We start from the raw sequence: 16,511 nt of genomic DNA on the forward strand, positions 1-16,511 counted from the left end.
CTCGCGGCTTCCTGGCTTCGCCGCTCAAATAATCACATATCCCACTTCCCTCACAGATTTTCGAGCAAAAGAGAGACTGCTCACAGTCTTCAAATTCGCTTGTTTTGAAGACGAAAGATTGTAATAGGTTTTGCACGATTTTTGACGAGCTTAAATTTCGGATACATATTTTACTCATATTGAAAAAATAAAAACGACAAGAAAAATTGGTGTCATATACATTTCAAGTCCCAGACATGTTTTTGTCCTAATTCTTCCCGGGCAGGAAGAGGTTCGACATATCAGACTAAGGGTGGATTTTCACTGTTGCGTAATTTTTACGAGCGTAAATAAAATAAAGGCCATATATGAAAGGTCGCTCATTACTTAAAAGTTGGCCGAGGTTTACGTTTACGCGCGACCTTCCATACATTGCCTCTACTTCATTACGTAAAATTTACGTGCGTACGATCGTGAATTATGCGACAGTGGAAAACCACGTTAAGACCATCGACTGCAGGGTCATCCCGTGATGTACATGGTAGTTAAGGGACCGCGTGGTTTGAGTTTGTGAACTTTCTGTTATGCATGCACGCTCTTATAGAAAGAGAATAAGTCATAAAGTTTAAGTCTATTCATTCCTTTAATGCGTAAAAGGCTGTGGATGCATGAAGAGACAATTATCAGAATATTGTTGGTTTATTTAGTTTGGCTGGAAAGACTTGTTGGGAAATAAACTTCCTTTCGTCATTCTAAAAAGAAAAAAAAAACATTCAAACATTAGTTGTAGAATGGTGTGAAAACACGCCTTCTCTTCGCGCTCTGCGCTCCCTTCAAGCGCTTCGATCGCACTCGCATGTGAGCGTTCACCACCCTCATTTTTGTAGCACTTATCTATGCAAGCTTAGAGCAAAAGGTGCAAGCTCACAAAGTGGGCGCCAACCTCTTGTACTACCGCTAATAGGGTTGATTTCCACTGTCTCGTAATTTTTCCGTGCGAACGCACGTAAAATTTACATGCGTAAATAAAATAGAGGCAATGTATAATAGGCCACGCGCAAACGTGTTATTTATAGGCTCGATTTCCGCTGCTCTCTCGGTTCTCCACGAGGGGGAGGAGCGTGGGCTCATTTCCCGAACACCGGCTGGTAATCGAGCCTATATTCTTAAGCAACAGCGTTTTTAAGTGTCAGACGTCAACCGGAAGTGGACTTGTTGAATCATTGGGCAGTGGTTTGGTTCATTCCAATTTGAACCAATTTGTTGGCGTCAAGGCATATAAAAAGGGAGAAGGCCTCACTTCTGGTTGGCGTGCGTCCCTCAAAAAAGTCTTTGCTTAAGCTCCTTATTATTTAATAAATAATAATAAATATAAAACTTATATTGCGTATACACAATCGAAATATTTTCATATGCGCATAATAACAGACGATAAGATAAAAATAAGTCGAATTAAAAGCTATTATAAAAATGTAAGTCGATTAAATTCTATGTTAAAAAAAAATAATAATAATAAAATAATAATAAAATAAAAACACGTAAAAACTAAAAATTTAAAAATAAATGAATAATTCAATTAAAAAGCTATCTTAAAAAGTACGTTTTGAGAGCTCGCTTAAAAGATGTGAGGCTCTGAATGTTTCTGATCTCCCCCGGAAGACCGTTCCACAGTTTGGGAGCAGCCGACTGAAAGGCTCGGTCACCAAGTGTAGGTAGGCACCGAGACGTTGGCTGGTACCAACAAAGTTGCATTCCTTGACATAAGATTATATCTTGACTGGGCAGCGACATCAATAAGATCAACCAGATTTTGTGGTGCAAGTCCGTAGAGGCACTTGAATGTTAACAACACAATTTTAAATTCAATTCTGTATTTGATGGGCAACCAGTGAAGATCTTTTAAAATGGGAATGATTTTACAGTGTTACGCATGAACGTAAATTTCAAGTTCGTACCCACTCGTCAGTGGATATAGTCCGGCTATATTAGACTTACCTAGGTGTAGCACAGTCCCCATTTTCCATCATCAACAAAACTATACGACGTAGAACACCATTTTTTGCTGTAACCGTCCATGGTGCAGTCGTGATAAAGTTTGTCTTTATACAGAAATGGAAACACACAGCAATTCCCTCCAGAATTCCCACCGTGTGTGTCTATTCCACTGTCACATTCCTCTAACCAAGGAAGAAACAAAAGACGTGCCTTAAGACAGAATAATTGGTAAATACCTGCAACGGTAAAACCGGGGGGCATCCCCTATGTACGGGGAGGCTCAGCCCAAAAGAGTAGCCTTTTTCAGGCCGAAGTTAACTTAATGGGTAGGGAATTCAGGAGTTGAAGTATATAGAAGAGTAGAAAATCTATCATTTAATTATTTAAAAGAGCCTTTGTGGCTATTTATCATATGGCTTCAATACTATGCGCGCTCTGATTGGCTGTTTTCTTGTAATTATTAATGACCGGCCATTACTAGCTACGTGTGTCCAAGGCATATACAATCTGTTTTTAACTTGATATATGGTGGACATCTTTATAGATATCCATGTCATGGTCAAATGACAGCTGTAAAAAAAGGACGCCCGCTGACCAGTGTCATTTGACTGTATCGCGGCCCCAAGTGTTCAACTCATTGTAGCGATGTATTTTTTAACGTTATCCGCTGACCAGTTGTTGGTTTTTCGCTCGGTCAATGCATCAAGGCATCCATCTGATATTTCCCTGTAGTGACTTCAGGAAGACTTCCCTTTTCAGCGATTTATTCTTATTAAGTAGCTATAAACGCTAAACGGGTATGTCATCTTTATACGAAAGGGGTGCTTTTTCTGTCAAAAATGGTATACACCGAAATGGTAAGGGACTGGACCTCGGGGCTGAGTCTACCCGTAAAAGACTATGTTGGGAACCCAGCCCCCTTCCCCTTAGGTAAAACTCTTCCAACAACGTATGACGTCATAAAAATTCAAGAAGAGGGGCCAATTTCGTTACCAGGCTTTTTTTAAACTTCCCCCCGCCCCACCCTCTCTCTGATCTCTCACACGCGAACCTACTAGAACGCGGTGGGCATCGATCATATTTTCGTAGAAAGCCGCCAGGATATTTTGGCATCCGTGCCCTCGAGGATGCACATACGCAAAAGCTACAAATCCACTCGGAGTTTAAAAACCAGTTTTTGGATTTCCAAAACAAGGAACGCGACCTTAATTCTTGGTCTTCATAAAATTTTCCTCATTACGAATATTAACGGGCAAGCTGTTCCAGAGATTTGGTTCCTCAGCCACAAGGTCCGGTCACCTAATAATACTTAGAGCTGGTTGGAGGAGTCCTTTGTTTAACCTCATGTTACGTTGTACCTTCCACTTTCCTTGAAATTAGTAAGTTCACAAATATAACTTAGAGCTAGCCCATAAATTGCTTTAAATGTAATTAACATAGTTTTTAATTCAATCCTACCAATCCAGCACTTCCGGGTAATGACGAAGTTGCCGTAATCATACACAGAACACTTGGCGACGTTATTCCTAAAGTCTGACTCCGCAACTTGGTTCCCTGGATTCAGATGCACTCGGAGGAAATATGTACCGTGTGGAAAATCTGTAACATCCACCCATTGACAGTCGGTCCTCCAGCTGTAGAGATCGTAACATCCGGGGGATATTCCCTGGCCTCCCCGTACGGAACAGTTAAATCTCCTGTCATATCCTGCCGTGCACCTACTGTCTTCTAAACAAAAGCTGGCTTTGTGGCCCTTTGCTATTTTCTCCCCCTGGTTTAAACCTGCAGGGACAATGACAAGGGAGGGCTCTGAATACTCCTGAATGGCTTATCCTGTTAATAGTTGGCCCAAATCTACCGAAGAACATCATTGAGCTTCATTGCGTCCCCAGTCGTACTAATGTTAGGTTCTTGGGGGTGCTCTGAAAGTGCGATTGATAAAGGTTATCGATTGAGTCGCATAAACTATTCAGAACGACATACGACGACTGCGCGCACTCTTGGATAGGAGCTTACATTTTGCTCGAACTCTAAAATGTCCCTACGTTAGAAAACAATTAGTGGACTGTGAAAACGCCGAGACCAAAGCTTTGTACACTGAAGTTACGAGTTCCAGGTATCAGGCTACTAGCAACATATGACAAATAACTGACGTATGTCAAAAATGCCACCACTTCTAATTCCAGTGAGAGGTCGTCATTAAAATGAAACTTACTGATTACATCATACGAGGAGAACGTCTCCATGGAGTGATAGTGCTTGTGACACTTGTGCCAAATCCATTCACTTCTGGGTACCACGGGACGAAAATCTGCTAACCCTCGATTTTCAATCTGAACACTAAACCTCAAAAGTCGCCGCATATAATATATTGAGTCACTGTAAATGAACAGAATCTTGGTGAATGTAGTAGCAAGAAAAAGTTATAAAATGAAAGAGGAGAACTGGATGAAAGATTAATTGGGAAGGGCAATATTAAGTAAATGACTTCAGGTAGCCTGCGTAGCTGGCGGGATCAGCGTGGGAGTGCTGTTTTGGCGGTGGAGCCGCGAGAAGTGTGGGTACAAGTCAATTTGAATTTTTCCCTCGCGGCTTCACCCCTCGCTTCGCGTGGCGGCTCGGCTGCCAAGAGAGTACCGCGGGCACAAGAATAAGCTACGCAAGCTAGACTTCTAGGAAAACGCATTGCCTCACTGATGGAATGACTCACTGATAGTATAACTGAATGACTTACTGACTGACTGATTGACGCACTGACTGAATCACAAGTGACGTCTCGGTTACCTGATGACATAACCTGCAGAATCCGAAAGACAATTTTCCTCCAGTGGGCACCTCAGGTACTGCATAGGAATAATGCTCAATCGCATATCACGACGAAGGACATCAATATCAGGGACAATATCCGGTAAAGCTAAAATGCAAAAAGAAAAAAAAGGGAAAGGTGTATCTGCCATGCAACAGCATACTGTATAATCTGATAACAAGCAAGCAGACGTCCCTCATACAAATAATGATAATGATGATGATGACGATGATGATGCTGATGATGATGATAGTGATAATGACAATGAAAATAATAACAAAAATAACAATAGTAATGATAATAATAATAATAACAATAGTAATAGTAATAATTGACAATAATAATGTTAACTGACTATTATAAGAAATGACTAAAATCTGTTGAGTTCCTGATAAATAATGGTAATAAGAATGAGTGGAGTCCAATTCGGTCTAATAATAAAATGCTTGAATCTGATTGGTTCTTAACAGCCCATATTTATAGCTTAATAGTGCTATTGCAACTCCAAAAACTGTCCTATTCGACCTGTCCGATTACCAGGAGCTTGTAATCTGTCAGGTCAAATCGGACAGTTAAAGAGCCAATGAAAATCAAGTAGCAAATGCCACTAGCCAATGAAATTTAACTAAATAACACATCAGAACCAATCAAAATCAATGAAAAAATAGATGCTAGGTCTATTTTCAGAGTTGAACAGTCGTTTATTGTTAATCAAATTGTCGGTTGTCCAGTCATTTTCTCGTAGTTAGCTATTGTCACGCCTTTGAACTCGTGATCTAGGTCTTTCAGTAGTAACATACCATCAACACAAACAACTCCCGCAACCTTGTCCTCGCTGCTGCAGGTGGTGTTAGCCCAGTTATCATGTTGACAGTAATAAAGCGAGATCTCGTCAACGCGACATTTAACTCCAGACATAATAACTTTCAGATCGGTATCACCAAACTTATCGTTGGTAACAGCTCGGCCTGCGAATCCAAGGTTCAACTGTCTGCAGACTGTCATGGCTTCCTCTATCCCCCATCCATCAGCGCAAACTGTTCCCCATCCATTATCATGAAACACTTCAACCCGCCCCTCTCGAGGGTACCCACCGCCACGGAGCCTTATCTGTTGAAAATTATAAAATGCACTGAAATCTTCTAATGACGATTGAAGTAGAAGCGCTTTAAATCGCAAACTCTTGTCCCCGGGGCGTTTCGCTTTCTTTAGAAAATTTGTTGGAGGAGTCGGAAAAACGTTTAAATTTAAAATATCAAGAAATTTATGTAGCAAATTTTGAAATGAAGGTAGCAACTTTTTGGATTTTTGGCATTTTTTTAAACATCTTTCCAGCATTTTACGGGACAAGCCTATTAGAGGCAGTGAAAACTTGGCCGATATAAATCGGGATGGGGCAATATAACACATCGAAAAGCAGTCATCAGGGTCCGTTGAGAAAGGGAGAAACAGAGAAAAAAAAACACAACCGATATTAGTTTACTTAATGTCGATGTGGACATTAATAAAAGCACCAGCATTCTTTACAAGCCTTTATCAAAGCCCAGCGAAACTGGGCTAAGCACGCAGCCCACTCAATGTATAAAACGGCAGGACTCATTTCATTTTGTTGCGCGTCTGAGCAGTTAAAGGTGAATTCCTACGATGCTTGACGTTTCAAAAAATTACCTCACGGCTAAAATCAATGCTGGATTGGTAAATTGGGTTCAAAATTAAATCATATATCAGACAACCTGTACGTACTACTTTAGGTTGGAGTATGCGTACCTTATGTCCTTGCAGCTGTGGCACGTGACATTTGACTCCACCATCTTCATAGTGATCGCAGTTCGATCTGTGCCAGCCACGATGACGACACTGATCAATGCTTTTCTCCGTTCCTCGGCAGTAAACGTTATCCATCATGACCTAAAGTCGAAACAGTAATTAATTTAAAACAGTAATGATCAGTAAAACATCGAAAAGTTGGTTGTTTTCTCTATTTTCTTTTACCACTGAACGATACGCATATGAAGGAGCATTCTTCAAAATCTCAGAAAGGTCTGCATTTTCTTTATTTTTAAAACAATTGTTTTAGAACTACCTTCCAGGACTGACTAGAGTACTGACAGCATTCCTCATTTTGCACTCGAGAAAGTGTCACTTAGGAATCAGTCTTAAAGAAACCCAGCACGGACCTCACAAGAAGCCCTAGCTTCTAGCAGAACAATGAAGAAAAGTCATTCAGTTTGGGGAACAAGATTGAGAGGTACACGGTCATGCGCAAATCTACCGGATAGCTAAGTTTCGTGCGGACACCAAAAGCTGTCCGGTATAGTATGAACAACTATCCGATATGCGACCCTCCCCCCGCTCCTCCCTTTTAGAGATCAGCCCTGCGCAGCTTCGCGCCGTTACATAAATCGCGCGCGAAATCACCTTTCTTACCAGCCTCCTCCTCAGGCGTAGCCTGCGTAGCAGGCGTCGAAAGGGGTAGGGGGTAGGGGATAGGGAGGAAGGGAAAAAGGGGAGGGGATTGGGGAGAGGGGGAGGGGACGCCTGCTCTAAGAACCCCCTTTTGTTCATATCTGCGGACGCTGGCGTCCGCAAATTCCTGATTGGCTGAGCCGTATTGAGTAACAAATTGAAATGCGCGTTTCACAAATCAACAAACAGTCGAGATGGCAGCGGTAGACGTGGATGTCGTAGAGAGTGCTTTGAGAGATGTGAATTTATCTAGTGGTAGAGAAACTGTTTTAAAACCAGAGCAAGAATCAGCAATAAGGGCTCTTTTAGCCGACAGAGATGTTCTGGAGGTTTTGCGGACCGGATGTGGCAAGAGTTTAATTTACCAAATGTTTGTACGCGCGAAGATCTACGAGCTAAATGGTAATGCGGCGATTCTCGTCATTTCGCCACTGAAAAGTATTATCGAAGACCAGTTGCAGGAGATGGAATTGTTGGGCTACCCAGCGAAAGATTTAGTCAATTTATCGAACGATACATTCGCCGATGTAACTTAGCAATAAAAGAGGGTGGTTTTACCTCATGCCAAAAAGCTGCTTATTCCTATAAAGTTGTTTTTATCTGCTGGGTAGATTATGCTCTGGAAGGTTCTGCATTCAAACTGAGCAAATGTTATTTTAGCCGCATGTTTCACACTGAGAGGTCATGGCATACATATCGATTGACTCTAGTTATTGTTTTCTGGTCGGCAGGATTTGCCCTCTGATGCAAGCGCAATTTCTTTGACCTCTTTTGAAGCGTAAAGCTTTTTTTATTACGGCTGAATAAGGGTTTTTCTCCAAAGTGCCTTCTGGATCTGAATAACTAAGCGAATTTCTTTAGTCCGTGAATGTAATGTTTTTCTGCAATGGCGAGTGTAGCGACACTTGATTGACAGTAAGCGTAATCGGATTACTAGAAAATTGGTAGGCGTTATGCAAAAACATAGGCTCTTAGAGCAGGCCTTCCCTTCCCTTTTCCCTTTCTCCCTCCCCCCTCCCCCTCCCCTTTTTGCGCCTGCCACGCAGGCTACCTCAGGCGCTTCGTTTTTCGCATGGCAGAGGCGAGGGCGAAACGAGTGACTTGTGATGAGCCGCAAGGGACCATGGGAAGGGTTGTCTCCTTCCCGCCTTCCTTTGCGCGCACGTTTTAAAGAGAGACGTCTGGGTACGAGGCAACTTTCTTACGTTACAACAGATCTAGAAATCCTATCCGGTATAGTTTTCGCCGCGCAGGCGCAAAAGCTATCCGGTGTAGAATGAACATAGATAGCCTAATACTGATCAGGTCGAGCCTTTTTGTGAGTTGAAATACAAACACTAGGAATTGTAATAAGACTGACTAAAATTTAGATTTCGTACTGTTCAAGTGATACCATGAAAGACGCTGGAATAAGAATATATCAGATTTTCAGCACTTAATAACTACCAAGGTTTTTAAAATCGCAGTTATTCGTTCCACCACGGTAGAACTGCAATTATCGTCAAAGTGATGGGAAGGCTGATACTTTTTTACCTCATTTTTCCTTTTTCGCCCACCCTTGGCCTAATGTTGAACAAAACATAAATGTTTGTACCGTGCGCGTAATTGCTGTTATTTCCTAACATTGACGAAGGGAAAACCATATTTTTGTATTATTAAAATAGACAACGGTTAAGTTGTTCGCCCTGCTCGGTTGAACACGTAAATTTAAGGGAGTTTCGTCTCCAGTAGGAAAGGTAAAACAGTGTCCTTAATTATCGTGTTAGAAGTATATTCACACTCAAATTAATAAAGTGCGTTTTAACTATATAAACACCATTGTAATGCCAGGTGCACTTTCGCGTGTAAGCACGAAAACGCTCCTGGAAAATCAATCACGGTGAAAAGGGACAAAAATTCCGTATCTCCTCGTTATCTAAACGTTATCTCTCCGGCCACTGGAAAATATTGGTTAATAACATGTTTGCTTATGTAACGGATTAATGGTACGAAGCGATACGCATAACCTAAAACTAGATCACTGACCCTTCCAACTCCTCTCCCGTAATACGAATTCCTTGCTGTTTCTGCTGCTGACCCATATCCTAGTGATCTGCAGACGACATTTGCTTCATTTAGAGTCCAGTGGTCATCACAGATAGTGCCCCAGACTTCACCGTGTTTAATTTCCACACGCCCTTCGGAGACCTGGACTCCACCACGAAGACGTACCTCTAGTGGCTAAATGAGTGAAGTCACATGACATAAGCAGGAGCCTCTCCTCGGAAGGGGGGAGGGGGGGGGGGGGGGGCTACCATATAAAAGTGACAGGGATGCTTGTCGTCTCGCTTAGGAGTGTAAATTGAAGATTTTGGTCTCACGTGCGGTGTTTGGGACGAAAAGTCTCTATATTTGCTCATTTAAGTATCGCTTAGAGCTGTAGATAAAGAAATTTATAAAAAGCCGCAACGTCTGTTTTGGTATGGTCTCCTTTAGGGGTTAGTTTAAGCTTGAGCCACACCTACATTGGTCTCCCTTAGAGCTTTAATTTTGATTTTCTTACGAGGATCCCTGTCACTTTTATAAGGGAGTTCCCCCGGAACGAGCAACTCCCTTTTGCCGGTGCAACGGCGTTTTCACAGACCAGTTCATTAATTGTTACATCGAGTTTTCCGCGAATTTTGAACTATCTCATAAGCACTACAAATCCATCAGCAAAACCGGAGACATAGAGGTTGTTTTTCTCATGTTTTGAAAACATTTAAAATTTTCTTTTTGTTATTATCGTCCTAGGATGCGCAATCATACGAGACAGTGTTTCAATTTTCGCGGGAAAAAGTGTTGCATAATAGTGCTAAAAATAAACTTGTCTGTGAAAACGCCGTAGCATAAGCCAAGTATGGAAGTTGCACACTCCAGGTTATGGGCTCCTGTAAGTGTAAATGAACAGTTCATCCAATCCCGGAAGTCCAATTTAGAAGGTAGGGAATGTGCATAAGTGAATCAGCCATATTTTCACATAGGTTCTGTATGAAAATCCGTTATATTACAGAAATAATGGAAAAGATATAAAACGAGAATAACATTGAGATGATGAATCATAAAAAAAACTTAAAATAGATGAGCCAAAAATAATTATAAACCAATGAGTCAGTGCTTGAGTCTCAAAAAAAAACTCAAATTGTGGATCAGTACAAAGGACAAAATCGAATAATTAGCAGCTAACTGATCCTTGCGGTAAAGAGAGAAAGGACAGCTAATTTATTCCCGTTATTTCGGTTTGAAATACATACAGTTTATCTTCTTGATCAATGTTTCAAACTGAAACATCGGGCACACATATTAAAAAATTGAGTTTTCTTTTAGCTCTCCAAAATTTGTCTTTGCGGTAAGGCTCATTTTCATGAATAATACTATGAGAAATTCCATAATTCTTCTCAATGTTATTTACACTGTACCTAGACTCAGCCTTGATATGCGAGGTACATGTGAGGTCGCGCCTAAAAATTCTTTGCTTAAATTGCAGCAAAAATCACACTGAAAGTAGTTTTTGTAAATGGGCCTTTAGGAGTAAACTGTATGTTGATCGCTAATCACCGCGCTCGATGGTGGTAAATAATGCCACTAACCTTCCCTTCATTTCTTCGAGTGCACTTGATCTTTAACACCCCACCACTCTCACAATGATGATGGCCCCACCCCGCATGGTCACATGACATGATTGTCGATTCCCACCCCTTACACGTGACTTGGTCCAGCCAATAAACGGGCTTCATCTCCTGTATCGTCACTGAATACGACTCCTGCTCCTCAGCGTTTGGGAATCCAAGATGTCCGCATAACACGTACGAGTTGACAGATGTCCAGCCAGAAGGACAGATGTACCCCCACTTTCCCTCGTGTTCCACCTGGACCACACCCTCAGAGATGTAGTCACGCACAACAGGGCCTCGCAGTCTTATTTTCACCTTTGAGACCTGCAAAGAAAACACAGACCATAGCGTATGAATGTTGAAGGTTCCAAAAGAGTTTAACTGTTTGGTGTATCGTGCTTCAAAGCTTTGGACAGTAAGTGACCCATTATAGAAGCAAATTTTGATGCGTTATGTGACCTTCACTGATACTTGTGAAGGCATTTTGCCACGATATGATTTTGAAACTTGCTCTCCAATAGAAACGTCAATCTTATACGTCTCGTAGTTTTGACACTAAATATTGACACTATTTACAATTTACGACTTTAGTGGCCTTCCTGACTTGAACAGATGCTTACTGCAAATCTATATATTATGAATCTTACATATTAAGGAAGCGCCTTTCTGGAAGTTGCCCTATAGTCGACTAAAATCCTCTACAATACAATATGTGAGACTTTTCTAGGCCATTCACGAGTTTAAGTATTGAGTATTTAACTTAGAGGCTTAGTCCGATTACAGCAATTAAGGCGCGATAAGAGTTTTGTCTCTTACCGCATAATATACTTTTCCGGACAAGCTGTCGAAGCAAGGCTAACCTTTCTTTATACAAATACTTGGACAGCACCTCTTACAGACTTCCCCGATCTTGATTTTAAAAAGTGTGTGTTACAGTCAACGCTGTCACGGGACCTCTTTTTTAGAAGGACACTCCCCTAAAACGGACACGTAGAACTGTCTGTGTCGGCGGACACCTCCCTGGAACGGACGGACACCTAGAGTTGGTGTCTGCTGTTCTTCAGTCATTTTCTGTGATTTTCAATAAAATGGACGCTTTACTAAGACGGGGACCTGGTCACTCCTTTCAGATATTCAGTCACTGAATTTTATCATCTTCTCTTGGTTAACCTGTAGCAAAAGCAGCAACAACGACAACAAAAAAAATAGCAACCGTAACGAAAACCGGCGCAAGAACAGTACAATGGAACCCTGCTCTACGGAAACCCGCCTAATACGGACATCCGTATATAAGTTTTGTTTGTCCCGACGAAAGGCTCATATATTTTCTATCAAATTGCCCCGCTTAATACGGACACGGGTTGATAAGGACATCGGACACTTTTCTGTGTCCCTAGTTAATTACAAACTCTCATACATCGTCAACCCCTCTTTACGGACATTGTTTACTTGAGCACTGTCTATAGCTACATCTGTCTATAACTGTGAAACACCAGTGAACAACTAACAGGAACAGCGGATGAACTTTCAAAGGCTTTGTTTTATATTCAGTCCACTGGCTGAGTCGCAAAAGCGCAAGTACAAATTAAAAGTCACGGATTCCTTTGTTGTTTTTCAAGACAAGAATACTTGAATGGTTAATTCTAGTCAGAGACTATGATAAGTGATCGTGAAGTTTTTTAGGATGAACTTTTTATAGCTAACTTTAAGAAATTAAACGACGTCTCGTAAAAATGTCTGCTTTAGTCTTAAGATAATTAAAAAAGTGTCCGTGACTTTTTTTCCGAGTGCCCGCTTTATATGGAACACCTAGATAATACGCACACTAAGGCATGTCCCCATCGTGTCCGTATTAACCGAATTCCACTGTAACAGTAGAGAGCTTAAAAATAGAGACCTTTAGATTCTATGACGAGAACGACTCCGAGTACGAGATTTAACTTAATTTTTTTCGCGCATTCTCAAATAATAGTCTCCCGGATAGCTTCATTGTACATCTTTTTCACCAAAAAAAAATTGCACTGTTATCTTGATTGAAGGAGGTTAAGCTATCTCCCAACCACAAAATACACTTTATAACTTATGTCCGCTAACACGACATTCTCGCTGAAACTCGTAGTAGAATGACGACGGCTATCACGTTTTCCCGCCAAAATTTCGCTGGTTCACGCGCGAGCACTGCTTAGTATTGAGAAAATCTCGTACTCGTAGTCGTTCTCGTCCTCGAATCTAAAGCTTTATGGTAATAAAAAAGCAAAAAAGCTGGCAGATTACCTTACCACTAGCCTCGGAATGCTTGGGCTTAACTATCATGTCGTTGATATGGAGTTTACACATGACCCCTGCAGGGTTGATGTCTTGACAGTTGTGGTGTCCCCATTCTCTGTGAGAACATTGCGCTATGGAGGTTTCATATCCGGAACATCTTACGTCATCCAGCCAAAAGTCCTTTGTTCCTTTACCAAAGTGTTCGGACCTTTGAAGAAAGCCAGCTGTATGTTAGTGGTTAGCCTGTGCCAGGTGTCATATATCGGAGTGGGACGCGGGACGTGGGACGCGAAGTCAGAGAGGAGAAAAAACCGGGGGGGGCACTTGTCCAATATTTGGGTATAGGTGAGCCGCTGAGGGTCTGAAACCCTGACCCTGTTAGGACGACACCCTCAGTTCTAATACCCTGTTAAGGACAAAGGATGAAATGCACGCCGTTTTGTTCTAAAGCCATTTACAGGCAATCGCGATAGAGCAAATTCCCGATATAGTCATTGCTTTTGTGTACTTGGATTGCAAACAAATTTCATCCTGTTTATAATTAGGACAGACTCGCTCAAAATTATATACCCTGTTTAGGGAAGAGAGGTCAAAAACCATAACCTAGAAGCACATACCAGGGAGCATCCCCCGCGGGGGGAGTAAAGGGGAAGAGAGAGAGAGTGAGAGAGGCAACCTCCCCCGGAACTTTTCCCCTAGAAGTCCTAGATGATTACAGGGTATCTTGCAGAGGAATTCGCTGCGTTGGTTTTTCGGCTTAAACTCATCCTCAGAACCGTTAGCATTTAACGGTTGAATACACTCTTTTGTTACATGAGACTACACCGAGCCGGTCCGCAATTCGTATAACTTTTTAAATTACCATACAATAGTGGGTTATAGGCTCATGGCGCAGATATCGTATGCAGGGGTATACTTCGGGTCTCCCAAATACATTTCATCAGAAGACCACTATGGTCTCTTAATGTAATTCGATTAATTATTTGCCCCACATCTTGATTGCTGTGAGGTCGGAATGGAAATCACGAAATACTATATTTTCTGTCACGAATGAAGATTTCTGTGGTCTAAGGCGCATTGATGGTTCTTATTTCGTATTATTTCTATTCAAGCTGACGAATAAGGTCTAAATTGACAGTGCGCGAGGCAGGCACGCATCTCCGCGCACAAATGATTCCAAGATTTCGAGATTGGATCAAAAGCTTCAGAGACCAACTATCTCTCATGCGCGTGCTACCCGTTTATAACCGAGTATAGAAAATCTCCTCTTACAGAAAATATCCCAGTAATCTACAAAATAGATGAACAATTGTGTCAGATTGAAAGATTATTGATAACTTCTAACACTTGTTTAATGTCCCGGGTGTAATTTAGGCTCCTGATGCACATTGAATGTCTTTGGTAGAAAATCTGAATTGCTTGTCAATCCCCAGCATCCGAGCACGCTCTCCACTTGGGGGATCATAGGTTATATAAATAAAATTCAACTACACGTAAATATTTTACTGCACAAAAGTGTATTTACGTGTCTTGTGATAATTAACGTCGACTTGAATGACTTGAGATGCAACAATATAAAATATTTTTAAAAAGATACGATATAACTTTACTGCAATGTTATTAATTCTAACTAGAAAAAAATGGATTTTGAAGACTAGCGATACTAACCCTCTAAAATAGCGCAAAGCGTCAGGAAATCCAAGCATTCGACATACAACCATCGCCGCATTCCGGTCCCAGCCATGGTCACACACGCCTCTCCACTGACCATTATATTCAACTTCCACTCTACCCTCAAAGCGATGCTTTCCGCCTCTAAGACGTAACCCAGTCAGGCCGTTAGCCATTCCAGCTAGCATCAAAGCTCCCAATAGACAACAGAGGCACGAAATATACGCCATTGTGAAAGAAACAACCCTGCTAAATTTTCGCTTAGGTGCGAAAATTCCAAGACCAGCTCGCCAGTGTCACTCTGTGAAACCCTTTTTACTGTCAAAAATTCCTTCTGCTATCTGCAGGCTAAGCTCCAAGCCACAGTTCAGCACAGGCAAAGAAAACCCACTTCAGGAAGGGTTTTCTTTGCTGGCGACTATGCTCTGATGGGTGATTGTCTCGCCACAACAAAGTAAATCTGTTGAAATTGGATAGTTCCTTCATCAGGGGGTACAGTACTAACAATAAAAAAAGATAAGCTAATTTTCATTTGAGGGCAGTGACCAATTAGCTTTCTTAGTTCTACATCGCGAAACGTTAGAAAGTCTAGCCGGCCTCTCATCATCAAGCGATAGCGAGATAGGAGTTGTGTCTTCGAGGCCACAACTCTTCAAATCTAATAGATAAGGGTCTTCTTATCCTGTATCCATGAATCGTTGACCCAAGTTCCTGCTTCGTAAAAAATTGCAGCTTCCAAATGTTAAGAGATCGTAAGCTTGCTGCCAAGCCATCTTTCACCTTCCCAGATCGAGGAATGTGAGGGATGGTTCAGGGATGGTAGGAAGTTCTTTGGTAGCAAAAAGACTAGGAAAATACTGTACAGTTTTCGGCACCAATTTGGGAGGAGGAGAAGGGGATGTGGTTTTCCCACCTGGCACTCTTTCCCGCACTTCTCACAGCCCCATTACTGATTTGTCTCATCCACACGTAGCCATATTTTTTCTCCTGTTTATTTATTTATTTTTTTCATAGTTTATAGTCAAGTGCTAACCGCGCGAGCAAATTCTGGTGTTCGTGCTTCTGCAAAACAACAACAACAACAACAACAAAACCACCAAAAAATAAAATAGTCGCGACTCGTATCCTTGGTGAGAAAGAGCTCATAAATGTCCCATAACAAAAGGCTATTCAATGGATTACTTAATTTGAAACAATGGAATACTTAATTTGCTAGGATATGTGGTCTACTTGATTCCGGCCACAGGAATCAAATAGGAAACATTCTTTACAACAAAGAACTTGACTTTCTTTGCACTGTGGCGTGACTTAAAAGTACGTGAAACAGTTTTCATCGGTCGACGTTTCCTAGTTTCAGACAGGCACTCTCAACTAAAGCTAAGCTACAAACACCTTCATTCTTCCTAAACGGAGTTAGAGTTAGATCCCGGTCTACCTGGTCTGCCGTATGCAATTTGCTGTATGGCTTTTTTACATGGCTGGACCTCTCTAAGACGGTTCGGTTCAAAACGAGAATATGTTTGCAAACAGTAAAGGGCATTCTGAGGAACTTAAAACAGTTAAAAAGCATAAATGAATTAGGAGACTAAACGCATCAGCAACATCGTATTACTAAGAAAGCTGCGTGGTGTTGTGACACCCAACTGAAAATTTCTGTAGACAAGTCAGAAATGTCTCAATTAGTTTTTTTCATG

At 41.5% G+C, this 16,511-nt stretch overlaps 1 protein-coding gene across 1 annotated transcript; it reads right to left on the reverse strand.

Moving 5' to 3' along the window:
- Window positions 1-603: 603 nt before the first annotated feature.
- Window positions 604-15,088, reverse strand: LOC140933277 (lysyl oxidase homolog 3A-like). The gene is made up of 11 exons (XM_073382807.1): window positions 14,815-15,088; window positions 13,153-13,354; window positions 10,855-11,202; window positions 9,272-9,466; window positions 6,548-6,688; window positions 5,581-5,890; window positions 4,759-4,888; window positions 4,190-4,353; window positions 3,433-3,756; window positions 1,975-2,156; window positions 604-731 (listed from the first exon to the last, which is right to left on the reverse strand). Exons 1-10 carry the CDS (start codon window positions 15,045-15,047, stop codon window positions 1,975-1,977), a joined length of 2,229 nt encoding a protein of 742 aa, XP_073238908.1. The 5' UTR covers window positions 15,048-15,088; the 3' UTR covers window positions 604-731.
- Between the last annotated feature and the right edge of the window lie 1,423 nt (window positions 15,089-16,511).

This window comes from Porites lutea, chromosome 4 (assembly GCF_958299795.1).
Source record: "Porites lutea chromosome 4, jaPorLute2.1, whole genome shotgun sequence".
NCBI lineage: Eukaryota > Metazoa > Cnidaria > Anthozoa > Scleractinia > Poritidae > Porites > Porites lutea.

What these genes read in the sequence shown, in the direction of transcription:
- LOC140933277 (XM_073382807.1), bottom strand. Translation starts at nt 15,047, where the DNA reads ATGGCGTATATTTCGTGCCTCTGTTGTCTATTGGGAGCTTTGATGCTA. An exon ending in ATTCCGAGGCTAGTGGTAAG is followed by an intron (nt 11,203 to 13,152) that starts GTAATCTGCCAG and finishes TTTTCTTTGCAG; the next exon opens with GTCTCAAAGGTGAAAATAAG. An exon ending in TACCCGGAAGTGCTGGATTG is followed by an intron (nt 2,157 to 3,432) that starts GTAGGATTGAAT and finishes TTCCTTGGTTAG; the next exon opens with AGGAATGTGACAGTGGAATA.